Below are 27,624 nucleotides of genomic sequence, written 5' to 3'. Positions count from 1 at the left end.
AAGTTTATATAGCTTGGGATCAAAAAATCCTGAGCACGCCGACGAAGAATTATCCGTCAATAGTTTGGGATTCAAATATCCTGAGCCCGCCGTCGTTGAATTATCCGACATCCAAAGTTTTAATAGTTTGGGATTAAAATATCCTGAGCACGCCGTCGTTGAATTATCCGACACTAAAAGTTCGAATAGTTTGGGATTAAAGAATCCTGAACACGCCGTCGTTGAATTATCCGACAATAAACAATTTAAAAGTTTGGGATGCAAAAATCCTGAACGCGCCGTCGTAGAAATATCCGACATTCAAAATTATGCAAATTCTGAATTGAAAAAAATGAAATTGTATAACACAATAACCTACAAAGAGGACAATTTAGAAAATCTCAGAGAGAAAATGGTATCTATCATCGAAGAAGACCATGCCAATATAAATTTACAGTTACCGTTCAGAACGGATATAAAAGGAGAGATTAACACTGAACACGATAGACCGGTATATGGCAAGCAGTATCCATACGCTTATTCGGTTAACGATTTCGTTAATAACGAAATAAGTAAAATGTTAGATGAAGGTATAATCAGACCTAGTAAAAGCCCATATAATTCACCGGTAATAGTAGTACCAAAGAAGGGAGTAAATGAGGACGGAACTCCTAAGCATAGATTAGTAATAGACTTTAAGAAACTTAATGAAAACACTATACCGGATAGATACCCTATGCAAGATCCTTCAGTAATCCTTGCCAATTTAGGTAAAGCGAAATATTTCTCGGCCATTGACTTAGAGTCAGGTTTCTATCAGATTTTAATGAGGGAATCAGATATTGAAAAAACATCTTTTTCCATAAATAACGGCAAATATGAATTTCTAAGAATGCCTATGGGATTGACGAACGCTCCCAGAATTTTCCAAAGGGCAATGGACGATATACTTAGAGAACAAGTTGGGAAAACTTGTCACGTTTATATGGACGATATAATAATATTTTCAAAAACTATAGAACAACATTATAAAGATCTAATTCATATAATTCAGATATTGCAAAACGCTAACATGAAAATTTCACTTGAAAAGTCTAAATTCTTTCAATTGGAAACCAAATTTCTGGGATACATTGTTTCCCAAAATATCATTAAAACAGATCCAGACAAAATCTCCACAATACAAAACTATCCAATTCCTAAAAATATCAGAGAGCTACGTAGCTTCTTAGGACTAACAGGGTATTACAGAAAATTTGTCCGAAATTATGCCACAATTGCCAAACCTTTAACAAAATATCTGAGCGGAGTAAATGGGAAAGTTTCACGAAGGGCATCCAAGAAAGCATTAATACAGCTGGATGAACCAGCAATTGGAGCATTTAATAATTTAAAGGACAGTTTAATAGCACATATTGAATTAGTACAACCAGATTACAATAAAAAATTCACATTAACCACAGATGCATCGGACATAGCAATAGGTGCAGTTTTGTCGCAAGATGGGAATCCCATAACATTTATTTCTAAAACTTTAAGTAAAACCGAGCAATTATATGCTACTAATAAAAAAGAATTATTAGCTATTGTATGGGCATTAAAAAATTTGCGAAATTATTTATACGGAGTGAGTGGAATTGAAATACATACAGATCACCAACCTTTGTCCTTTGCAATGTCGCAAAAAAATCCAAATGTTGAAATGAAACGTTGGTATTACTTCATAGAAAGTTTCACACCAAAAATCATTTATAAGCCAGGCTCAACTAACGTAGTAGCGGACGCGTTATCTCGGATTAAAATAAATCATATGACAGATAGTGATGTCGACCAGACAGAATCAGAATCAGACATAAATACTCAGCATTCAGCAGAGAGTAGTTTCGAAAACGTCATTCAAGAGACTAGCAAGCCTCTAAACCAATTTAAACAGCAGCTACTATTAGCGCAAGGGAGATTCACAGTTCATGAGTTAGTAAGAGTTTATGAAAATACCCGACATATTATTGAATTTGATACGGTTGACAATCTGCTAATCATTTTAAAAGAATTTATTCAGCCTCACTTAACCACAGGAATACACTGCACTTTAGAAGATTTATACCTTATCCAAAATAAGCTAAAGGAAAACTTCATAAATAAATTTCTCTTCACAAGAAAGTTCCTCCAAGATGTAGTAAATTCAGAAGATAAAGCTATAATTATAGAAGAAACACATTGCAGAGCCCATAGAGGACTAGACGAAAATTACAAACAAATAACTAAGCTGTATTATTGGCCAAACCTGCACAAAAAATTAAAAGAATATATAAAAAATTGTGAGATCTGTAACAAAAACAAATATCGGAGACACCCTGTAAAAATTCCAATTGGGGAAGCTCCCATTCCAGCAAAAGAAGGAGATCAATTACACTTAGACATATACTATGCCCAAAACCTAACATTCATAACTTGTATAGATTCTTATTCCAAATACTTGGTGGTCAAGGAAATTCAAAGTAAATTAAACATTGAAAATAAGGTAATGGAAATTTTACAACACTTTCCGTTAGCAACATCATTAATGACTGACAACGAACCAAGCTTTACTTCAGCACAATTTAGATCATTCATACAAAGAAGTAACTTAACTATTTATTATGCTGATCCCAGACACAGCACCTCAAATGGTCAGGTAGAAAGGGTACATTCCACACTAACAGAAATAGCGCGGTGCATCAAGGATGAACTAAATCTAACAGATTATTCAGAAATAATAATAAGGGCGGCACTGAAATATAACCTGACGATACATTCAACGACCAATCAAATGCCATATGACATATTGTATAACAAAATAGAACACAAACATAATCCAATATTACTTAAGGAAGCTCAGACCAAAATGCTTAAGATACATAACAAAGATAGAAGAGAAAAAGATTATAAAATAGGAGAAGTAGTCTATGAAAAGAAATTCGGGGAAAGAAATAAACTTCAATCCCGATACAAAAAGCAGGTAGTTAAGGAAAATCGACCGAATAAAATTATAATCAACAATAGAAACAGAATTATACATAAAGATAACATCAAATATTAAATATTTTTTCCAGAAAATGTATGCGAATATACTAATACTGACTTTTGTTATATTGACGACTGCGGAAGTAATTGACTATACGCATAGTGACTATCTATTGCTCAAAGACGACAGAGACGTTTACACTTATGAAACATACGCTGAACTTTTCCATATTACTAATTTGAGTTTTTATAGAGAGATAATTGATAAAGAATCCAAATATGTCAACAAATCAATTAATTCAGACGATGAGTGGGAAATATCAATGGACTTAAGTCTATTAAAATTAATGATTTCAGAATTAGTTCCAAAACGGAAAGAAAGGGGAATAAATGAATTAGGTACCATTTGGAAATGGATAGCAGGCAGCCCTGATCATGACGACTTTTTGAAAATACAAAATAAAGTAAATGAATTAACTGAAAATAATAATAAACAATTTGTAATAAATTCCAAATTTTTCAAAGAAATTGAATTGCTATCAAATTCATTAAAGAATGTCATCTTCAATGAAGAAACGATACTGAGAAAGCATCGTTTAAAATTAATAACTTTTGACCTACTAAATTTAGTTGATACCATAACCCTCTTAAAAGTAAACATTTTCAATACAAAAATTTTAAATAAAAACGAAATAGAGGACATTTATAAGCATGAAAAACATAATGTTGAACTGTCTGATCTGTTGGACATTGCAACGGTTAAAATAATTCGAAATGCAGATTTAATAATCATTTACATAAAATATCCTCAAATTAAAGATATTTGCAAGTTTTACCATGCAAGAGCCATCTCACAAAATGATGGAATGTTAGTTATAAGTGAAAAAGTTTGTGAATGTAAGGAGAAATACTATTTAATGAATAATTTTAAAAGTGAAACTTTTAACAATTACGCACAAATAAATTTAAAGAGTACCTGTTTCACCAATTTACTTAATGGCTTTAAAGCCAACTGCACTAAAAAAAGGGAAAAAAAACAAAGAAATAGACATCATTCAGGATGGTGCCATATTAGTTTCAGGCAAAAATATCGTAGACAATACTACTTTGTTAGGATCGTATCTCCTTATATTCAACAACACAATTGTAATAAATAATATAAGCCACATAAATGATAAGGGTAAAATTCTAAAATATATATCGCATCATAGATATAGCGATTTTGAATTAGTTGATTATATACAATCAAATGATAAGCAATTTTCTTTTGATAATGTTAATATTTTAAATCCCCTTATAACATTAGGTAATACGGCCTTACCATTAACAACATTATTTTTAATCATTTTGATATTGTTAATGTTATTTTACTTCTGCTATAAATTAACCAAATTTGTACTTATTAAATCAATAAGAATACCGTCAGAAGAAATAGTGGAAAGCAACATTCAAATACTGTCAGAAGAAATTAGAGCTCTATCAGAACTTCAAAATGTATCGGGACGAAACATTTAAGAATGGGGGGAGTTAACGTACCCAATTCCATTGAGCTCTTATACGAGTTGTAAACAATCTTTGGTTTTCCAAAACGAAAACAATTTCAATCTTGGGCCTCCGCCTAATTGATTTCTAAGATGTACAATCTCAAGCGCCCCCGCCGCAATCCCATTCTTTGACACTCGCCTAAATGGAAAACCAATGTTTGCCCACACCCGGCTTCTCATAAACAATCTCACTCCCGGCTTTCTGCAGATCCTGCACTTTAGGCCTTTTACAGTTCTCTCTTTGGATGACGAAATCTAATACTCGGGATGGCGAAATCAATTGAAATGTTTATAGAAAAACGATTCCCGAAAGGGATCAACGATGCAAAGATCAGAAAGTTCAAATCAGTCTTGATCCAGCAGCGACACCGCAAAGTCTAGCTAAATATTAAGATCGCGCAATCCCTTGGCCCGGAATTCCTTTGTGACCCTCTACTTAAATCTATATCAGTGAAGTTCGAAGTAAAATAAAAACTTTTTAAAAACACAATCCGCTACCGCAGTTGTTTAATTGGTATAACTAGCGAAGGAAGGGGAAGGCTACACCACAAACAGCACACAGGCCGATCCGCAAGCGTGGCTCCAGATCAGTCGGCAAAAGGAAGAACGAAAGAGAGGGAGAACAAGAGAGCGAACAGAGAACAGAGGGCTTATCCAAATATGGAGCACGATATGCGTCTCTCTCTCCCGCTCTATCTGTCTGTTTGTCTGTCTCTCTGTTCTGCCTGCGTGTGCGTGTTTTTTTTTTCTGCTACTCCAAAAGATCCATTGATCGCGATAACTCCGCAGCCGCAGCAGCGGCGGTAGCAGTCAAGCTTTACTTTTAGAACAGTTTGCAAGGGGTTTTCGTGTGTGTGCGACGACCGTCATAAATTTGCTTTTAATGATTTGATTGCCGGGCCTCGTTTGCATTCGGCGGGTAACCATTTTGTACTCGCATCATCATCATCATCCCCAACAACTGGAACCGACGACGGCATCGACGACGACGAAGTTCTTTCAACCCAGTGACTCAGTTTTTGGTTTTATTTTCAGGTAAAACGTGTTTCAAATTTCAGCTTATTGCACACAGCCTTGACAGTGAAACAAATGGAATGATATGCGGCATGTAAATTCAGTTATCAAGAGCAGCAGCAACAACGCACTGTAGCAAGCCACTAGAAGCTTTTGCATTTGATAGTCTCTACTCGAAGATACCCTGTAATCGGTTAAAATCGGTACCGTTGCAGTCAGAACTGTTAAAGGGACCGTAGGAAGTCGTATTATTTGTATAATCAAAATTATGATATACAATTTAATTTCAAATAATTATATTTATATCAGATATAACATTTATTTTTTATTTGTACTAATTTCAGAAATAATATTATTTATATTATTTTTATTAATATCAGAAACAATATTTATTTTTGATTTTTACTAATATCAGAAACAATATTATTTTTTTATTTTTATTAATATCAGAAATAATATTTATTTTTTTTTCTTATTAATATCAAAGAGATCATATTTATTTTTACTAATATCAGAAATAGCTCTTAAATTTTTATTTATATATAAAATATTAAAAATTCATTTTTATTTTAAATTTATATCATACAAATCAAAAATTAATGTTATTAAACCATTTTTTTTGTACAAAAAAGTGATAGCATTCTGTTTCTGTTACAGGCTCATACCTCTTATTTCTGATCTCTAGCAAAAATCATCTTATCTCGATCATTTTCAAGAGATCTTTAGAGTTTTGTATAACCTTTGGTTTTTTAGTTTGGTTTTGGTTTTTTTTCGCTAGAACATAACCCTATTGATCTGCCGATCACCGCATATACCCCCCACTACTCCCCTCACTTATAGGATACGAAAGTTTTGCTCGCGGACCAGAAACAATTTCACTTAATGGCTGATAAGCGAAACTAAAGGGAACGGGAACTGCAGAGCAGAGCGCACTGATAACTACGATGTGCACGCGACTTTTATCAGAATCTCAGTTGATGGACTTGGGGGGCTTGAAGGGGGGCACGGCCAGGCAGGGGACACTAACAACTGTTAATCAACAAATTGATGACAGAATCGGAACACACATGCGGGTGGGTGCCACATTTCATTTACTTTCGATTTTGCACAATAACGGGAAGGGGGAGGAGCAGTAGGCGGGCCTACTGCGGGAGGCTGTAGGGGGACGGCGGCTGAGAGCAACCGGCGGCGTCAACGACAATTGGAGACTTCAACTAAATCCGTATACGGAGAGGCCCCCTGAAGCCAGACGCTAATTTGATATTTTAATGGCTTTTTGTTTGCAAATTACGTCTGGCCCCGACGATGCGTCGCCCTGCAAAACGCCACCTCATCCACAGCTCTCCCTCTCTCTCTCTTTCACTCCCTCTAAATGAGTCGTTTTGTATCTAAAATAACGGCGCTTGTTGTACGACACCCACACACACACACACACACACACAAGTGCTTAAATCTAGTTACTTTTATTATGAAGAAAAGGCGAACACGAGGATTGAAGTACCTCCAAATGAGTGCCATTTGTGTGCATGAGCAGGGGCGGAGGTTCCTGGAAGCGAGGGTGGGGAGTGCAGCACAAAGAAAGGGTAAGGCTAAATAAATTCCCTTAAAGCGAGAGCCAATAAATCTTTCAGTACTTGCCACTTGCAACATTTCCACTCCTCATTTCCCTAATTGAACTACACACACACACAGTGCACTCATTAGCAGCCACCAACACAATATTAAACAGAATTCTCTGGGGTTGCTCGGGTTGGGTCGGCCTCCGTGCTCCCAGCTCCCAGTTGACCCTGAAAAGGCCTGAGCAGGTGCCGTTCTGCTGCGGTGCCGAGAGCCCCGAGAGCCGGGTCCAAAGCCACAGGCAAAATGTCAACAAAATGAAAAACCTACACGGAAAAGCACAGCCACAAAAAGTCAGAGTCAGGTGTGTGTGTGGTGTGGCCTGCACGTGTGTGCGTGCGTGTGTGGTCGAAACCACAAAACCAAAGCAAAGCAGTTCATAGAGTGAGTGAGAGAACGAGGGAGAGAGGAGATCGCGCAGTAACCGAAAAAATATGAAAATTACACTGAGCATGCCAATGAGTCAGCGAAATTATGCAAAAAGGAAGCGACGGCAATAAAAGTGGAACAAACGAAAACGAAAAACGAAAAAAAAAAACACAGAGGAAAAGAGGGAAGAGCAAGAGTGAGAGAGGATTCAGGGCCCGCAACGCGGTGTATTTTTACAAGGTGAAGCCTTCGTGCCGATAGTCCCATGCATTGTCATGCCCGAGTGTTCGATAATGAGAGCGGCGACTCGAGAGAGCGGAAAAATCTCACCCTATACAAACACGCCTTCGGTTCAAGATGATGATCCGAGGGCTAAGGTAAATCCAATGTAGAATTGCACAATAAGAAAAAAAAACAACAACATAAAGTAAATGCCATGAGTGTGTGGGTGCATGTGTGTGTACGGGGCAGACGAAACCGAAAACAAAATAAATGTTAAAAACAACAACACAAAGCGCAATGCATGAAATAACCGTTCAACAATGAGAGCAGGAGCTGCAGACAGAGTGGAAGAGAGACAGATACAGAAACAGAGCGAGGAGAGCGTAAGATGATGTGCGTGTGTGTGTGTGTGCCAGAGGGGGAGGGGTATAAAAATAGGAGTACAGGCAACAGGTAAACAACAGGCAAAAACCAAAAAGGGAAGCAGGCAAAAGAGCAGTTATGATAAATACAAATGAGTATTCCGAAAACAAAAGCAGTTTAAAATGAAAAGATAAATATAAAACTTACAAATTGATTGCTGTTATGGCTCTGGGGAGCGGGTTAAATCCGTGCACTCCGCCGTTCAGTTGTAAAGATCCGAGTTGTTGGTTTTTTGTTTTCTTTTGATATTTTTGTATTTCATTCACTTTCGATATTTGGGGACACGTTCATAAAAAGACGCTTCACAATGTGGGGACTGAAAGAGGGGCGAAAAATGATATTTTGGCTAGAACACACTTTAACACAAACACGCGCGGACTTTGGGATACCCTGCTATTCAGATTCTTTTATTTCTTCATCATTTTCTCTATGAATGAATGGCACAAAGGGCTTTGCAGTTCGTGTGGCTTATTGGTAGATCTTTCCCCACATGTTCTTCGCAAGTTGAGGCAGCAATAGGAGGCGTGGCAAGGGATGTAAAACCAAAGTGCATGCAGGGTATCAAGGAGCACACATTCCCTCTAAAACGAGTACAATTAGAAATACAAAAAAACGAATAACGCCACACACTGGCAGTCTCTTTCCATTTTCCTTGGACAATGCGATGGATAGCGCGTGTTCCACTAAAAGGCGGACTTCCTGACCAGGTGACCAGCACAACACCCCACTGCTATCCGCACCACAGCGTGCAACTTTTTACCAGAGACAATACGCCGCGAAAAATACCAGTGGACACACGGAAAAAAACCTACCGAAAAGCGACCGACAAGGAAATGTTGCCGAAATGACATAAATTGCACAGGGGCGTCGTGCGTGTGCAAGGGGGACTCGACACTCACTGCACTGACGTAAAACTCAAATTGAACTGTTATTAAATTATAATTGAGTTTTTTTATGAGCGCACGGCCTGCATTTGGCGGTAAAAAGTTTTTGTGCTCTCTGTTTTTGTGGCTTTTTTATGGGATTCTTTCAAATTCTTTGAGATCACTTCTGGGCTATGAGCACATTTTTGTATCCAACGCACTTTTTGTTATATTCTTTTCCTTTATTTCTTACTTTCGGTGTTCACACTGCTTTCCTTGGTACCCTTCCCACACCCGGACTCGTTTTGCACTGCTTGAAGCTTATGGCAGAAATCTTCCCTAACACTGCTTTCTTATCGATGGCAGCTTTGTTCTCCCTAGCTCCTTATGTGGCGTTCATTCTAATTTCCTTTTTTTACACCCTGCCCCGCTATGGCTTCCTTTCGCACTGTTCCCCTCTCAGACCAACCCTTAGACCAAAATTCACCGAGCACGCTTCCTATCGCACTCTTCCTTTTCTTCCTTATGCCGTATTCTTTGCCAATCTTGCCTCTTTCGCTCCTCACACGATCTCTTCTTCCTTTCACACTTCTTTCCTTTGCACACGATTTCACACACAGCTTTATTTAATTTGTTGCTGTTGCCCTTTTTTATAACTGCCTTCTTTCATACGTATTTAAATTTCAATTTCAGAGTTGAACACGCACGAGGAATTATTGCCCAGCGGCTTTTGTTGCTTGTGTGTTTGTTTAAACAATTTAAGCACTCACACAAATATGATAAAATGACGTCGTTTTGTTGGCGGCGGCGGGGCAGAGTGGCGGCGGCGACGACGACGCGACCCTTCTAGTTTAACTGTAATTGTTGACGCGCTTTTGCGTTTCGCGATCTATCAACTACTAAGTAATTTTTGCCCTTTTGGCTGATCTTTCACGGCTGTCGCGGGTTTAGCGGGCACATGCGTTTACGGGGATTTTCAAATGAAAATGAAATCAATTTCAATCCAATTGAACACTTTTCGCGGCTGTTTTGTTTTTGTTTTCCACGGAAACACGCACACACACCAGAAACTCAACCGTCAAAAACGCCGCTCGTTGTTGTTGTGGGGATATATCGATAGCGGGGCCGATGTTTCATTCACGATCACGTTGTTTCTTTTTGTGGGGTATATTAACGCACTTTTCTGAATTCAGAATAGCAATCGACAGTATTTTGTTGTTTCATTGCTCGCGGCCGATGTTTCATTCACGATCACGATTTTCGGGGCGGGCGGCAAGGCCGTCGAAATGTTGCTGGAGCTTCAAAATGTTGAAGACGCTCTCTCCTCATTTTTACGTGTCAATTGTGAGTTTCGATCAATTGCTCTCTTTGAGTAGAAACTTTATATTTGCCGGTTGCAGGGTATTGAGTATGGAAGTTTCTATACCCTATGTGCTTTACCTAAAACTTACATTGAAAGGTGGCAGAGAGCGTCACCGAGTGAGAGCTAAATATCTTTTAATATCGATGTTTTTGTTGGAAAAATATCAAATATTTAAAAAAACAATATATTATTGATGTTATGGCTGTTTTTTGAGTGGGCGCTCAGCTTTGCGTGTCGTTGGATGAGTTTTGCGAGAGACATGCTCTCTCACGCTACATCACGCTCTCGTGATCATCTGTTGTGCGAGTGGTATAGCAGTGATCTTGTGTCAGTGAGGAATGTATATGGCGGTTTGTTTTGAATTTAAATTTCTTCAGTATCAAAAACAAATCGAGAAAATGCGGCATTTTGTGAAAAGTTTACCACATTTTAAGGTTAAGAAAACATATAGTCCCAACATAAGACAGTAATTTGCGATAAGAGAAACCGTTTAAGCCCAAAGCAGACAATTTTATCTTGCTTTTGTAGGGCCTCACGCGTGACGCGCCTCACGACGGCGACTCGAATTGATTCGCTGGCAATTACGGGTGGTAGAACTGAATCCATTCGCACACTCACATTCGCCCGAAGCGCGCAAACACAAACAGAACGTGCGATCGCGAGCAGCGCGCCAGCCAGAGGCAAAGTAAAACTAAATTAAAAATCGTTATTAATAGAAAATAAAAAAAAAACAACAAAACATTGTAATACACCTCTACATTGTATCGAAATAACAAAGTGTACGTACAACGTGGTGCTGCAAACAGTGGAACGAATGTTCTGTGAATTTATGAATCTGATTCTGAATCTTTTAACTATGGGAAACAAGTGAATCTGAATCTGAATACAATTTATTTATAACTTAATCAACAATGTTGTCGGAGTATCTCTCTGTGTGTGTGTGTGCGTGTGCCGAAATTTATTTTCTGATTTAAAACGAAACCAAGAAACAAAATATCTAAATCTCAATGGCATTGTATCCGATTTGTTTTTAATAAATTTCGTACAAAATACTCAACAAAATACTCGTACATATGTAAGAGCCCTCAAAGATCGTTGGGGATCTGCCCTCCCCTCCCCTCCCCCCACCCCCAAACCCACTCTGCTTTTGGCCAAAAGAAGGGGGGTGGGGAGGGGTTTTCGGGCTGAGAGTAATTTGCAAAATGTGAACTAAAATGCAAACAAAACTATTCGAATGTGCAAATATTTGCACAATGGGCACCCAAAAAGAATGGGCCTTTTACTCATAAAACCCCCACACACACACACGCACACACACACGCACACAACCAAGGACACAAGCCATTGAATTGATTGTTTTTTCTACAGGGTATTCAACAGGTGTTAGGGGTATGCTGCATTCGTCATTGCCAGAGGAAAAGCCACAGATCGGAGTCTGTTAGTCAACCTTTTTTTGCCGTTTTCTTGGGCTTTCGTAAGGCTATATATAGCTTGGCTCGAGATATTCCATTCAAATTTTATACAGTCATAAATATACCCCTTGTCCATGTGTCCATGAAATTCCATTGAGATTAGAACAGGGTAATGCTCAGAATGACACAAAATTGTCATCATTTATTTATAAAAATTAAATACAAAATAATTACACAAGGCAATTAAATGTATCTTTCGGATTGCAGTTGGCACCACACCAAAAATTAGATTGTAGATACTTTGAATCTGGAAACTTAACCCAAAAACATTCAAAACACCGCCTTGTGGTATCTCATAATTTTCACTGGGAATCTGCAGCTCTAAAATCCACAAAAATTGATGATTTTCAAAGGGAAATGTCTGGCCTTTCATAAGATTTTTAATTTGTGACCAAACAAAGGCTATAAGTGGAGATATACCAAGATAAAGTTAAAGTTTTTTACCGTTTTTAGTTATTTTTGTAAAATATTTTGTGTAAGAAAAAGTCTGGTTCTAAGACGTTATATCTTTAATGGCTTTTGCCAAAGACATAATTAGGAATATATCAAACCCATTTTATAATAGGGAATATTTGAGGACTAAGAGCTTTCAGTTCCTTAATTTCTGTCTTCCTTGGCAGGTTATTCCCAAGTCCAAACCATCCACAAAGTCTTCAACTTTCACAGACTCCTCAATATACATGTATTTTATGGTTTATCTATTAAACAATTTCCATCGAGATAAGAAAAAAAAAATACTTCAAAACTAAAGCAAAAGCGATAATGTCTCTGGCGATAAAATACTTTGGCAACCATCGAGGCCTGGAAATAAAAGTTCTGTCGGTTGTATCTTTATCTTTTTCTGTTCGAATTTCAATCAGAATATAGATCATTCTGCCAGTCGGTAGTCGCTAGTCGCTAGTCGCTCGAATCTGTTACTATTTTCGTCAAAGGTGGACAAATGAAGCGCCCACTCCCCTCCTTTTGGGGCGCCTCCACACGTTGCCAACTATTAGAACAATTGAAAAAGAGTGGGCGGATGGGTGGGCGTGTGTGCACTCTCGAACTGAAAAGTATCTTGTTAGCCGCACAGATACAATTGTAAATGCCGAGATTTGTATTCAGATTCACTCTCTCCTGGTCTCCCGCTCTCTCCCGCTCTCTCCCGTTTGGTTTATTCCTCCTCTCTGTATTTTTTTGTTGCTGCTGCGTTGCGTATTATCGAGGAGGAGGAACCGAACGGAACAGAGCCCCAGACGGGACCCAAAGCCAGAGTCAAAGCCAGATTCAGAGCCCAGGCCTGCTGGGGCAAACAGAACCAAAAATTTCTGGAAATACCAAACCCAAAAACATATCCAACAAAAAAAAAAATAACAAACAAACAAGATAATTTTCATGGCAGTAATATCCGAAGGAAGGGCTCCTCCCATTGTCTGTTTTTGTGTCCTTGTGCAACATCGAAAATCTCCTCCCCAGTTCTGCAGTGGAATTTTTGTGCCAGCAAAAAATGTGCAAATACGGACGGCTGCCTCCGCCATCGTCAGTCTGATTAGGATATGTCTGTCCCCACGGATGACCTCAACTGAGCCCAGAAATGTTCATTAAATCGCTCGGCCTTCGACAATGTTCCGCTCCAGCAAACCCCCTGCCAAGCTCCCCCATAGAACATGGAATATGTTTAGATCAACAAAAAATTGTGGGAGTTTTTTTCATAAACCAACCAGATGCAGGGTTTATTGTTGCACTGGAATGTGGCATTGTTTCTCGACAAAAATTGTCCACTTCAGCAGTTTTTAAGTGGAGAAATATTCATACTTTGTTCACAAGAACTGATGACTCCAGAATCTTAAGTGATCGCCATTCACGATTTGTACGAACTTTGTTTGGGTCATGACTTCAATAAACGGGAACTTCAATTGATTTGTTGATCGAGAACGAACAGAACGAAGGAGAATTGTGTCCTCAGTAAAAGTATCCACTTGAACACAAGATTGAATCTTTTTCTGATAGATATAATGCCTTAAATCGCATTCAAATGAGTTGAAAACCTCAAGAAACAGTTTTGATCTTGCAAATCCATATAGAAATAGCTTCAAATGGTTCCAAAAACGATTCGATGAGAGTATTTCTATGGAAAATTCTCTCACCACATCTCATAGTGGAAACCAAAACTTTTCCATGGGAATTTCCATAATGTGGCACTCCAAAATCGTACAAATTTAAAGTGAAAAAATTACAAAATAAAGCGGCTTTTCTCTTCTGAAAATATACCTAACTTTTAAGTCCTATTTATCCCAATTCTAATCCTAGATAATGCAAAAAAAAAAACCAATTTATTCCCATGTGACAAAAAATAAAAGGTTTTCCCGGCCAAACATTGAAAAGCCGATTCCAGCATAACCTGAGGCAATATTTGAATGTGATTAATTTTTAAATATTATGCATTGATAACTCTTAAAAATGGTTTTGATTTAAACCAAAAAATATTGATAGTTTTTCTAATTTAATGCTTAAAAATTAGGAAAATTTTCTTGGGTTAGCAAAAGTTAAAAAATATAACATTAGCCGATTTTGTTTAATTTTTCGGGGTTTATTTTAAGACAATTGAATATGTAGGAGAGACTTTGTGGAAGAGCTATGATATTGAATCAGCTTTCTTATAGCAGATAATAATAAGGGAAAATATGACCATAAAATACCAATATTATATTTTTGGTGTATTTTTTTGATTTTAAACCTCAAGAAAGCTCAAGTTTGGATCTGTAAAATCCGTTTAAATAGAGCTCTAAAATTGATTCAACAAAAGAGAGTTTTTCTATGGACAATTCTTTCTCTCTGACAATGAAATTACAGTAGAATCCGTTTATAATGGACAATCAAGGGACCGACTTATACCCGGAAGACGCTCTAACCAAAAGAAGCAAAAAAATTAATTTTTTTTAAATTTATTTTATGTTTGCTAAGTTTGTAAGAGGTTTTAAAATAAAACAAATTAATTTTTTAGTCAACAAAATTTTTTTTTTTCTAAATTGATTTCAATAACATGTTTTTTTTCATAAAAAGTTGTATAAAGTCCTGTCCGTCATCTAATATATTTTTAACAATGTTGTCTTCGGAAGGTTCCTCCCTAATCGCCACACTTTTGTGAATAAGAAAATATTTAGATAGTTCTTCTTTTGAAATCGGTAGCTGATTTTTCAGAACTCTTGCCGGGACAATTTTTTTGCTGAATTTTTTTGGAGTACCTTTCATATAAGTTTGTATGGAAACCAACCAAATCATCGAACTTTCGTCGCTATAAGCAGAATCGGTATAACCGAATTCTACTGTATATTTTAGCAAACAATATCGTAATGAAAGTATATGTAAATCGGTTTTTATTACCTTTAATATTTGCCATTACCCATATATGATATTCCCAGCTATCGTAATGGGCCATAAAAATGATCTCAATCCCAGAAATAATTGCCGTTTAAGCCCCAACTGCAGATAAGCCACCAAATCTCATAGCTCTGTACCTTTTCAGCTTCCAAAGGGCTAGCCAAATGCCAAAGAACTGCCAACAGAATAAGAATCAGAATCACATTTAAATCAGGAACTGCCATGGAGGAGGATCTCGAAAAGGGTGAGTGACAGAGAGAGAGAGAGAGAGAGAGGGAGAGAGTCCAGTGAATCCCCTTTATTAATCGTTCATCCCGTGGACAGTGCCACGCCTTGGACTGCGGCATCTGCAGGCCGCGCTGCTCTTCATCGGACTGGCGGCCAACACAATCCTTCAGCTGAATGTGGGCGTCACCGTGGTGGCCATGACCAATGCCACATCGATCAATGAGGACACGCCCGTGGGTAAGCGAAGCAGCCACCGTTGACAGCCCCCTCACAGTGCGGTCTCCCTCTTGCAGCACTACAACTGGACGGAGTCCGAGAAGTCCTACATCCTGTCGAGCTTCTACTGGGGCTCCACGCTGGCCCAGTTCCCCGCCGGCTACCTGTGCAAGCGGTTCGGCTCGAAGGCCGTGCTCTTGTGGGGCACCCTGGGCTCGGCGCTGCTCAGTGCCGCCACGCCGCACAGCATCTATGCGGCGGGGTGGCAGGCGTTCTGCCTGATCCGGCTGCTCCAGGGCCTGTGCCAGGTGACGTGGCCCTGCATCCACCAGCATCTGGCCAACTGGGCGCCGGAGGCGGAGCGGACGCGGCTGGGGGCCTTCGCCTACACGGGCTTCGACTGCGGCAATGTCCTGGCCATGTACGCGGCCGGGACGATAGCCAGCTCGCCGCTGGGCTGGCCGGGCATCAGCTATGCCTCCTCGGGCCTGGCCCTCTGCTGGTGCCTGCTGTGGCTGCTGCTGGGCGCCAACCGGGCCAGCGAGACCCGCTTCATTGGCCAGGCCGAGAAGGAGTACATCATGGGTGATCTGCAGATGCAGATGAGCTCCAAGAAGAGAGAGCGACGGCGCGCCATTCCCTGGCGGGGCATCTTCACCTCGGCGCCGTTCTACGCGCTCCTGTGTGCCCGCTGCGCCGACACCTGGGGCCTGGCCACCATGCAGGCCGAGCTGCCGGCCTACCTCAGCGGGGTCCTGCGCCTCGAGATGCAGAGCAATGCTGTGTTCTCGGCCCTGCCCTTCCTGCTGATGTGGGCCATGTGCTACGTGTACCTGATCGTGGCGGACACCCTGCTGCAGTACAAGTGCCTCAGCCTGACGGCCCTGCGAAAGACGTACAACAGCATCGCCCTGTGGGCGCCCGCCTCCATAATGCTGGCCCTGGGGTTCGTGGGCGTGGACCAGAAGTCGCTGGCCCTGCTCCTCGTCACGCTGAGCGTGGGCGTCAGCAGTGCGGCGACCATCGGCAGCGAGCTGAACACGATTGACCTGTCGCCCAACCATGCCGGCATCCTCGCCGGCATCCTGAGCACCTTCACCAACCTGGTGGCCCTCTGCACGCCCCTCGTCGTCGGCGTGCTGGTGACGGACGCCACGCAGCGCAGCGAGTGGCAGCTGGTCTTCAGCCTGGCGGCCGGCGTCCTCTTCGCCGGCAATGTGATCTATTTGATTTGGGGCACAGCCGTGACCCAGCCGTGGAACGAGCCGCGGGAGCAGCAGCAGCTGCAGCTGCCGGACGAGGAGCTGAAACCCTTCAAGAATGCCCGACTGGAGATACCAGGAGCAGGGGGAGGAGCAGATGGAGGCGGAGGCGTAGGATTAGGATTGCATTGTAAAGACCCATGAGAAGATTTATTTTACTTTTGAGCTTTATTTATTGGATTTTATCAATGGGCGGAGCGGCAGAAGCCCGCAAAAGTATCTGCAGGCCAGCACACTCGCACATGTGTATCTGTGCGATGTAAGTTTGTGGTGTATCTGTCGGATGCAGAGAAGTCTTGCAAAAATATCTACGAAAATGGAAGATGGAGATGCAGACTGTAGGATTTAAGCGAGTATCTTGCAAGCCAAGCAGTGACTAGGTTAGTAAGTATCTGTAAGATACTCAGATGAGAAAAATACACAAATATGTATATAATATGTGGAGATACTTTTCAGCCATCGATGGTATTCAAAATTATTCAGGCAAAGAAATGTATCTGCAAGATACGAATGCGAACGTATTGTCTAGATGTAAAAGTATCTACAATCTAAAAATATATCTACTGTTCTGCAGGTATACTATTTGAATGTATCTTTGGGGCTAATCATAACACAAAAAAGTATCTTAGAGATGCAATCATATTTGAGACGAAAAAGTTACAGCAATGAACGACATTTTCTGCAGAGAAAAGGACTTTTGTATACAAAAATATCTTTGAGATACAAAAGTATCTAAGTCGAATTAAATCATAGATGAACACCAGTGTAATGTGCAGAGAAAACATATTTTAATATTTAAAAGGTTTATGTACAAAATAATCTGCGGGAAGCGCACGTGCATGTGTGTATCTTTGAGATGCAATTGCAAAATGTCAATTTGCTAAGCCTTCTGCCAATTGCCTAATCATAATTTACGACTCCAGAGCCTGGGCCGTGCCCGAGAGCGTATCCTTGGATGCATCTAGCAGATATAAATTCTTCTTACATCGGCTTAGGCATCTTTCTATCTTTTCTATCCCACTCTCGAGCCCGTGTAAACTCCTTCCACACACACAGACACCTGTGTAGCAGAGGGGGGTACTTCCCCCCCACATTAAAACGTAGTAACTACTACGGCAAGAAATCGCATAAATAAATTCCAACAGCTGCTCGCTTTCCCTGTTACGAGACAGGCGTTTTGTGTGTGCCGTGCTGCATATTTATAGGCGCATAAAATATTGTCGTTTATTTTTAATTTAATGACAAGAAATTTTCTGCTCCCCACTCCCCACTCCCCGCCGCCCTTCGCCCGCATTCGGTAATGGCCTGTGGCAATTGCAATCTATCTTCCTGTTCCTCTGCTGTCCGAGTGCGAGTATCTAACGCGCCGTTCCGTCCTTCCCTCTCCCAAAACAATTACAACAACAAATATCACATGAACGAGAAGCGATAATCAGCAACAGGGAGAGAGACAAAGGCCTCTGATAGAGGGGTGGGGGGGGGGGGGGGCTACCGCAAGCCTCCACTCTGGTCAGCGCAACCATCTGTCAGATGGACAGCTCTGCTCTGGCTCCAGGATGCTCCTGGGTGGTGTGAGTCCGGCGGGGGACGGGGGTACTGTGTTTAGTGCGCTCCGGCACGTTGATAAAACATTTCGCTTCGTTTCGTTACATTTTATTTTATTTACAATACGCACGCAGTTTACTTTTTTGTACAGGGTATCCGAAGGGGCTCCAAAGGGGTATGCTGTGTTTGAGGACAGGTATGGGACAGGCCTTGAAAAATAGGAATATCTGGAAGCTAAGCCAACGCAAAAATAATCATAGTTTTAAATATATAGAACTCGAGACTACACTCAGAGAAAAACAACCATATTTAAATCAAAAATTCTGGTTTAAAATACCAAATTAGGAAGAATAAATTTAAAAAAAAATTATTTTTAATAAGGCTAAATATAAAACAATTTATTTGGTAGAAAATCAGGAGGAAATTTCATTCAAATATGAAATATATTGAATTTTTAAGGCGGCAAGCCCCCTTGCACACTCGCTACAATCGAGAGATTTTTATATCAAATTATAGCATATTAATGTCAAAATTTAAGTGAAACCATTGCCTTTTTACAAAACTTCAAGTCTTTAGATAGTAATCTTTAGGTAAACACAATTTTAAGCGTATAGAACTCCAATCTAGAGGTACCTTAAACTTCTTATAAGCCAAGAATAATAGTTCTCAGATCGTCATTAAAAGAAGAACAAAGTAAACCATTTTCCCCTGCGACTTATTGTGGGAGGATTTTTAGACAACAGCTGGAATATGCGATCGACAGATTGCACCAGAAACACTGAACCCATTCAGGGGGTATCTGCTAGTCGTAAGGGGAGACCTGCTCCGGTTTCGGCCCCTCTGCGAGCGTTATGTATACGCCGCGTGGGTCATCAGGCAGGAGCATCATTTGGGGTCATTATTTGGTTACGTGCGCTAAATGAGACGCAACGACGGCCAGACACGCCCATCCGCCACATTTGAATTACGTGCGTGAAGATTACGTTATTTATAACAGGGCTGCCCCCCCCCCACTACCACCTCCCCTACAAATGGGAGCCACCCCTGTGTGTGCATATGTTTTATTTCTGCGCTTTTAGCGAAAATTAAATGTTACGTTTAAAAGTTAACACCTTGTCGGCAGTCAGGCAGCGACTGCTAATGATGCTGGCTGATACTGAGGGCACTGCCACTCCTGCCACTGCCACTGCCACTGCCACTGCCACTGCTCCCGATACTCGTACTCCTTCGAAGGACTTAAGTGCATGGCGCATGACGGCGGGCCCTAATTAAAAGCAACCTCTCCCAGGCAATTCCACAACAACAAAAAGCGTACGGATATCGTATGTGTGTGTGGGATGCAGCAGGTAGCATAAGTAGGTACATATGTATATATAGAAAAATCAACTTCAACTTCAACTTCAAGTCAAACTCAAACGCAACACAAACCGAGAAAGTTTTGCTCTTTCCACGAAGCATGTTGCACGTTGGGCAACTTTTTAGGCACCTGGACGCGTGTCTGCCGAGCGTGGCAGCTTCTAATTAATGTGCTTCATCCCCGAAAAACTAACTTTTCTCAGCAGAAGTGGCAGTGGCAGTGGCAGTGGCAGTGGCAGTGGCAGTGGCAGCAGCACTCCTCTCTTTGCTGCAACTCAAATTACAAAACGGAACAAAAAATGAGAAGAAATATGGCTGGCCAAAAAGGCAATTCATTCACCGAATCGTTTTCTATATTAAGTTAAAAATTTCATTTGCTGCATGCCCCATGCTTTAATTGCCCCATCTGCCACACAAAGCACCTCTCCCTGGCCTCCCCCTGGCCGGCCAAGTGTTGCAAACTTTTAAATTAAATCCTTGTAATGCCTTTTTTTGGCCAAATGGTCTTAACCCGAATCGACCCTGCTTCTTGGCCCGGGCTCAAATTGTCACTCCGGCCGGCGAGCGGAGGAGCGCCAGGAAATGTGCAGCTTGAAGAACTTCCAAATTGAATCTTAATTGTTTTAGCATTCTGCTCATTGGCAAATTGGCTTGATTATCACCCGAGCAAAAGTTGGGCCCAGCCAACAACTTGATGTAATTCCATTTGCAGTCGAAAGATTTCGCTTCGTGCTGCCAAAGTTTGGCCTTTTTAATGGATATGTGGAGCAATGCTCATGGGATAAGTACTCTATGCAATGGAATTAGGTGCGGCTATAAATCAGGGACTAAAAGGATTAGGAGAACGGAAGACAATTTGGTATATTCTTCGGATTCACAGGGTCCCAAGTTCCTAATTAAATAATAAACTGGAAAAAGGTGATCATTACTTTATTATTTGATTTTATTTATTATTAATTTCTCGACTATTTCAAACGGAAAGTATTTATTTTCCAGTAAATTTTAAACTATATTTCCCTGAATTTTTCACAAATACCAAAAATTGCCAGAAATAACAAGAGTCCTCCATAACAATACAAATAATGATCCGCCACTAATGTAAGACCCAATTTCTATAGAGCCCAATTACGAGAGCGATTCCATATATTTTGGTAATATTTTCCAGGTTTTAATAGGGCTCTGGCGCCCCCCCTCCGGCAACCCCAACGCCCTTTCATTTAATTCTACTCAGTGCAGTAAGCATCAAAAATTCCCGGGGGAAACCCAACACCCAGCCACCCAGCGACTTACTCCAACAATAGTTACTTGCATTTTCAGCCAATTTATTTGCATGCCAAATTGAGGCCAGAAGTAGAAGGGGCAACATTTTTGCGTGGGAGAGTACATCGGTCTGACGAGAGATGAGTAATATTCCAGAGGGCAGGAGAGTACTCGTATTTTGTAGTCCTTTGTTGCCATAACTGAATATTTTATGGCCGCTGCCTTGGCATGTGGCATGTGGCATGTGGCGGCTGCCAATTGCCAGCATTGTCAGCGTCACTCAGAAGCGTCAAAAAAAATATAACACGGGGGAGAAAATGTTGTAAAAATATAAATAACTAAAGGGGACAATGACAACTCTTTGCCAGCACCCAGTCGCAGCCTTCCACACACACACCCCCCCCCCCCCCCCCCCCCCCCCCATATGACGGCGGTTTTTGTTTGACATGAAAGGCCCTCCCACCGCCCCCCCCCCCCCCCCCCCCCCCTTCAAGCCCTTTTCCGAAGGTTCCTAGGGGTACTGCCAGAGGTACTGCCGGATTAAACGCACGCAAGCATCAACAATGAATGTAATTCAATATGCAAATTGGCTGCAACAATTTTCTACTTTATCTACTCTGTAACTCTGCAAAAGGGTATATCTTTTGGCCGCAGACTCCAGTGCCGGTGCGACGAACGATCTGCCAGAGAGTATCCGGGCTTTCGGTACGCCTCTCCCCGTTTGGTGCCACTGAAATTGATTGGGAAGAGGCATGCATCACGGCTGTGATGGCAGGGTATGCATTTCCTTTTCAACAGCTGCCAGTCCGGGCAGCAGCCCCACAGCAGCCCCACAGCAGCCGCTTGATTATAATCGCAGCCAACGACATGTACAATACACATAAAATACAATGGCAAATATTTAGCCGCTAGTCAAAATACAAAATTTGATCCGCTCTACATTTTAGGGGGCCTTGTGGATACTATTTCGCTATTAGCTGTGGGCGGGGGCGACAGAAACCAATGCCGGACATGGACATGGCCTAATAATGCTGCTGCTGTTGGGGTCCATTGAAATCAGTCAGAGGATACAAGGATAGACAGATGGATGACAGGCTGCGGTCTGGCCCGACAGATCCCTTCCCTTTACTCTCTCTCTCTCCCCCAATGTATCTGTATCTGTATCTGTATCTGACTCGTGTAGTAATTAATTAGACTCGCAGGCATTTTATATGGACAAAGTGCAGTGCCGTTGCACTAATTGAACATGAACATGGCCAGAGCTTCGTTGATGGCCAAAAGCAGCAGCCTCTATCCCTCGCCTCGGCCGCCCCTTCCCGCCGACCGGCCCCCATTCATCAGGCATCAATGATGACGTCTAAGGGTAGGCCTGACATCACTCGAAAACTGCACAACGCACTCGGATGTGGCTACGGTTGGAGGGGGCTTTGACTATGGCTTGCCTCTGCCCTCCGGCCTGTCCTCTGCTGGCAATCTTATGCCAATCAATGGAGGAGTATCCACATGTATCCACATGTATCCATCTACCTATGTGTGTGGGCTGCGGTTTTTGGGGACTCTGCTCTCGTCTGCCTTTGGCAAATGCGTGCGTGCGGCCCCCGAAAATGCTCAAATTAAATAAGAACAAATCAAATATTTTGCAATTTCTGTCACAGCCAAAGGAAATGGCTCGGAATCCGTAGAGAGTTGGGTGCCAGTCCCTAGAAATTCTGGCCACCAGCCCGCCCTCAGACATTGATTTATGTGGTTTCGGTTCTACGGTTGCAGCAGTTGATGATGTGAATGTGGAGGCAAGTTGCTCGTTCCATTTCTGCTGAGAGTTGCTCTGCGGCGTCTCTGTTTGGTGTTGCTGCTGGAGCTGTTGGAGCTGTCGGTGTTTTGGGTTTATTGGCTGAAAAATTAAGTGGTTTTCGCTCAGTGTTGAGTTTATCATCGAGATTATGGTTTATGTCGTCGGTTTTGGGTAGTGATGATTAAACAAGAGACTGCTGACGCCGGCAGTCGTCAACAGTCAGCAACAGCTCATGCCCCCTCCTTCGGATCGCATTCAACCGATTGAAACCCAAGTAAGTAAACAAAGTCCCCCTCTATTATGTTTCTGAGAAAACGCAATTGTTTTTTAAACTATAAGCAGGAGTTATATTCCACTTGCAGTATCGACAGCCGCGACTACAAGTCGGCCGATCAGTTGTTCGTCAAGACTTGAGCGCTGCGCCATGGAGAACGCCGAGGCTGGTGAGTGTTTAATAGCTCGGTTTTGGTGGGTGGTCTGGCCTAGCTAATTAGTCGGTAGCGGTGTACGGTGTGCGATAGTCTATGGCAAAATTATGACAAATTAAAAGCGGCGCCGAGGCTGCGCGGACACCTGTCCCCCGCCTCGCATACATTGGTAATTACCCCGAACACTGGAATAACAAAAGGCAGCCAAATGGTGCCCGGAGGGACAGGGTCAGGAGCAGCACAGAGTCGGAGACAGGACTAGGGCCAGGGCCAGCAACAGAGCCAGGACCAGGACCAGGGCAAAAAGGGTGACGAGAAAACAGCAGTGGCTATCATCATCATCATCGTCCTCATCCTCATCCTCATCCCCATCGTCCTCGTCGCAACACTGCCGGCCCGTTCTGTCACGGTCGTTTGTGGCTCATTGGTTTGCGTCCAGCTCGGGTTATTTTTCATGCCTACCCCTGGCAGGGCAGGACAGGGCCCACCCTCTGGCCACATAAATTAAACGAAACGTATTAATTCTTTTTTACTTCCTTCTGTCCCGGGCTCCTTTTTTATATGCGTGCAAAAATTTATGCTTGAATTAAATATGATGACCAAAAAAGCAGTCGCCAGTGCCGCAAGGACACCCAGTAGTCAGAGCAGGGCAGTCGGCAAGGAACAGTGCTACTGCTGTGGTGGTTCTCTTGTCCCTTATTTACACATGTACAACAGCGCGTATACGCATTGTAATGTACGACAGCCGGCTACAATTAATCTTGCCACGTGTTTTATGTGCCGTGCCTCCTTGAGTGGGGTGGGAGGCGGTCTAGGGGCACACTGCCAAGTGGCGAGTGGTGAGTGGGGAAAGATGTTGCGAATTAAGGAGACGACCATCATCCTGCGGCTGGGGTTATAATTGAATTTTCATAACCATTAACCGACGCTCGACTTGGTCATTATTTAAATGTAACGACGCTTTATTATTACCCCGGCAATCGAAAGTAAATGATTTCAACTTTATAAATATAAATCAAATTAGAAGAGGGACAGGAAGATGCCACAAGTAGCCGACGCCACCACATGTTGCATGGCCATTTGCCCAATGTGTGTGCCCCATTATGGCGGCCAGCAGCTAGGACGCGACCACCACATTAAAACGCCGGCATTTATAGCACAAACAAAGAGTCCACTAAAAAGACATTTCCCCTGCCGCCTAGCACTCCTCTCCGAACGGGGAATAATGACATTTAAAATTTTACATAAAAGTACAGATTTATGGAGGGACTTCTGTGGCGTGTACTTAAGGCCATAAAAAACTTGAAACGCTATTCAAATGAGTTGCGAGACTTACCAAATCAGCATTCAAGGAAGTTGTCTTTAAGCTGAAATAAAATTAAGAGAATTAATAGAAGGAAATTAGGGAAAAATCAACGTTTATATCAGCTATCCCACACCAGATCCACTTTTTCCGATAGATTTGGGGTTCCCACATTTTTTAATGAATTATGTATTTTTGTGCGAAGAAAAATAGGTATTTTTTGAATGATTTTTTCGGAGGTAAGCTTGCGTTTTTTCGTATAATTTAAATATGCTACACCTCGTCAAATGAAAATTTAAAATTGGTAATTTTTTGCTATAAATTTTGGTATTTTTATTGAAATTAAGACATTAAAAACTCTGAAAAATTCGTATATCTAGGTGCATTAATTAGGCGTCATATAGGGTGCAGTTTATAAATTCTTAGGCTAATTCTAGCTTAAATGCTAGGACTCTTCGGCTCTCAGATTGCCGCTGGCGTTTGCGTCATGCCACTTGCCGCTTCCAGGCACAGACTGATTGAAGATTTCTATGCGCATTTTGTACCTTGTTGAATGCAGATTCCACGGACTGTTTGTATCTTCAGATGATTCGCATCCCCCATGCCGTAACCATGGCAACCAAAAACAAATAAAATAAAAAAACGCATGCTCCACACACAAACAGCCACAGCCACACCCACACCCACTCCCACATAAGCGAAAAGGCTTACGCAAAATTTATTTGCATGTGCATGAAATTGACATTCGTAATTGGCATTCCTTCAGACATTAGCTTGGACTCCCTCTAACCTGTGCGGGCTTGCACAAGGCCTCTATAGCTGTGCTCTTTTGCTGGTGGAAAAGCCACAATGGCAGTGCCGTTCATTAGCCACTAGTGATGTGCATTTTCGTCGATATTTCTTATCGGTATATCGTTCGGTGACAATTTTGGTATTTTTGTAAAAAAAAAGGGAACGTATTCCGAGGAGAGTAAAACCAACACTGGTCCAGAGGTACCGAACAATACAATAATTATAAGCTTCGATTTTAGGATGTTTACCTTGGCTGTTTATCCATAGACTGAACCTTAAACGACGCCTAATTAATGCAATAATTATGAAAAACAGGAAATTATTTTTTCTCTGACTTTTTCTGAGCCTTGAAGGAAAACCTTGTCCAAAAAAATAGACATAATTCATTAAAAATTTGTAAAGTTCCAAATCGATTAGAAAAGTCGGTTTGGTTCATCGAAAAAATAGTGTTGCAAATGTTCGTAGCAAGAGGAAAAAAGTTTCGATTAGAAAAATCGGTTTGGTTCATCGAAAAAATAGTGTTGCAAATGTTCGTATCAAGAGGAAAAAAAAAGTTGCAGTGACGCTTATGTTCTTGGTGTTTTTTTTTGTCCGATTTGAAAAAATTAAAACTCTCGAGGTTTCTTTTGCTTTTAAACATCGTTTTCTATTGAGGTACGTAGCATCACTAGACAGGCACTGGTTTCATCTCATTCTAATCGGCCACCACACCAACACAGTCCTTGATTCATTTTCTGCTACTAGTCAAGTGCAGTTTGTACGATTTTGGTGGCATTCATTCGTTCAGTTGGCACTTACAAAGATGGATGACGCTCTCTTGGCAGGTAAATTCGAGGTGGAAGACATTGTGTTTGCGGAATACCGCGGATACATGCCATGGCCGGGCAGGCTCATTAGGAAGGACGAGCAGATTGCAGTCGTCATGTTTATTTGCACCAACGATTGCAAGAAAATTAGCTATCGCAAGATCTGGCCCTACGACGATGAACAAAAGAAAAAATATGTCACCAAGGAAGCCCTGGACTACGAGGATTTTCGCTTGGCAATATTAATGACCGAGCGGCTCGTGGGCGGCAACGACACTGACATTATCAACTATGTCTGGCAGGTGATGCATCCAGGCGCCGAAAATACATCACAGGCGGTGGCCCCGGCCCCGGCCCCGGCCACAGCTCCGGCCACGGCCACGGCCACGGCCCCATCTACTGCTCCTTCCACCAGCGGAGCCGCCGCTGCCGTCGCCGCTCCAGCGACCACTCTGAGGGAAATCGAACTGGCCTACATGCGTAAGGTGCACCATGAGGGCAGCTCCCTGCGGGTGGAGAGGCAGTTTGTGGGCGAAATCAACAAGCTGATCAAATGCCTGACCATCGGCTACAAGAACTACGACGAGGCGCTTGCGGCCTTCGAGCAGCTCCTCAAGATGCCCGTCAGCAAGCTCCTGCTGCTGCGCAACGTCCAGGCCGTGGACTGCATTCGCCTGCTGTGCCGCTTCGCAGCGAGTATGGAGGCCGACACTGTCAACCGGGATGCCGCCATTATGGTCAAGAGCCAGGCCAACAAGCTAATGGCTGGCTTCATCGCCTGCTTCGAGCTGCCGTACACCAAGGACGACTTCTGGTCCGAGTTCATCCATCTATCCGAGGTCTACCTGCGCTACACCATGGAATTTATGCCTCGCCAAGCTGGCGCTGCTGACAACAAAGGAACTCAAAGCGGCCAATAATCGAATCTAATCTCAATAAACATTGAACATCGTATATACCCTGCTATGTGGCAGACAACATAATCGCATTGAAACATAGCTAAATAAATAAATAGCCATGAAATATGAGTTTTTTAATGTTTTGTCAAGTGTCGGGAATGAGACCTCAGGAGTTCCAAAGGGAAATCGTGTGTGCGATCCCTAGAAAAAGCAAACACGATCGAACCCTGGAGAATTCCCAACCATGAAAGGAGATCGCAAAGTAAAAACAAGCGAGGGCAAACATTCGCCGAGTAGTATCATATATCTATGTATTTTGCACGAATCCAAGGTCAGATTTGTTCCATCACGTCTGGTTTTTTTTTCTAACCTTAAAAACCCAACATGGTCGAAATATGGTGGAAACTTGTTTGAACAAATTTTTCAGAGTTGCTTGAAACTCGATACTCGGTAGTTTTTGGGGTCGCTGATTACGAATTTGATGTAAGTTTAATCTGTGTAATCGATG

General features: G+C 41.9%; 2 protein-coding genes across 3 annotated transcripts; both read left to right on the top strand.

Annotated features, from left to right (window-relative positions):
• The first annotated feature begins 11,050 nt into the window (after positions 1–11,050).
• LOC113566236 (putative inorganic phosphate cotransporter) lies at positions 11,051–17,106 on the top strand. 2 transcript variants are annotated; one of them, XM_026991011.1, is made up of 4 exons: positions 11,051–11,082; positions 15,375–15,473; positions 15,554–15,690; positions 15,751–17,106. In XM_026991011.1, the coding sequence occupies exons 2-4, from the start codon at positions 15,452–15,454 to the stop codon at positions 17,077–17,079; spliced, it is 1,488 nt and encodes a 495-aa protein (XP_026846812.1). In that variant the 5' UTR covers positions 11,051–11,082; positions 15,375–15,451; the 3' UTR covers positions 17,080–17,106. The 2 variants fall into 2 exon arrangements, with proteins under 2 accessions (XP_026846812.1, XP_026846806.1); XM_026991005.1 differs by having other exon boundaries at positions 11,052–11,176.
• Positions 17,107–26,051: 8,945 nt separating this feature from the next.
• On the top strand, positions 26,052–27,210 carry LOC113567382. The gene is made up of 2 exons (XM_026995071.1): positions 26,052–26,065; positions 26,236–27,210. Exon 2 carries the CDS (start codon positions 26,283–26,285, stop codon positions 27,135–27,137), a length of 855 nt encoding a protein of 284 aa, XP_026850872.1. The 5' UTR covers positions 26,052–26,065; positions 26,236–26,282; the 3' UTR covers positions 27,138–27,210.
• Positions 27,211–27,624: the final 414 nt, after the last annotated feature.

Source organism: Drosophila persimilis, unplaced genomic scaffold (genome assembly GCF_003286085.1).
Source record: "Drosophila persimilis strain 14011-0111.01,24,50 unplaced genomic scaffold, DperRS2 tig00000000-arrow-pilon, whole genome shotgun sequence".
Taxonomy (NCBI): domain Eukaryota; kingdom Metazoa; phylum Arthropoda; class Insecta; order Diptera; family Drosophilidae; genus Drosophila; species Drosophila persimilis.
Note: the sequence above shows the minus strand (reverse complement) of the source record. Positions and strands in the feature narration are given on the sequence as shown.

Bases quoted from the DNA above. Each gene is read 5' to 3' on its own strand.
- LOC113566236 (XM_026991011.1), top strand. From the start codon at position 15,452: ATGGAGGAGGATCTCGAAAAGG. The intron at 15,474-15,553 runs GTGAGTGACAGA...TCCCGTGGACAG, and splicing joins GGAGGAGGATCTCGAAAAGG to TGCCACGCCTTGGACTGCGG. The intron at 15,691-15,750 runs GTGGGTAAGCGA...TCCCTCTTGCAG, and splicing joins CGATCAATGAGGACACGCCC to CACTACAACTGGACGGAGTC.
- LOC113567382 (XM_026995071.1), top strand. From the start codon at position 26,283: ATGCCATGGCCGGGCAGGCTCATTAGGAAGGACGAGCAGATTGCAGTC.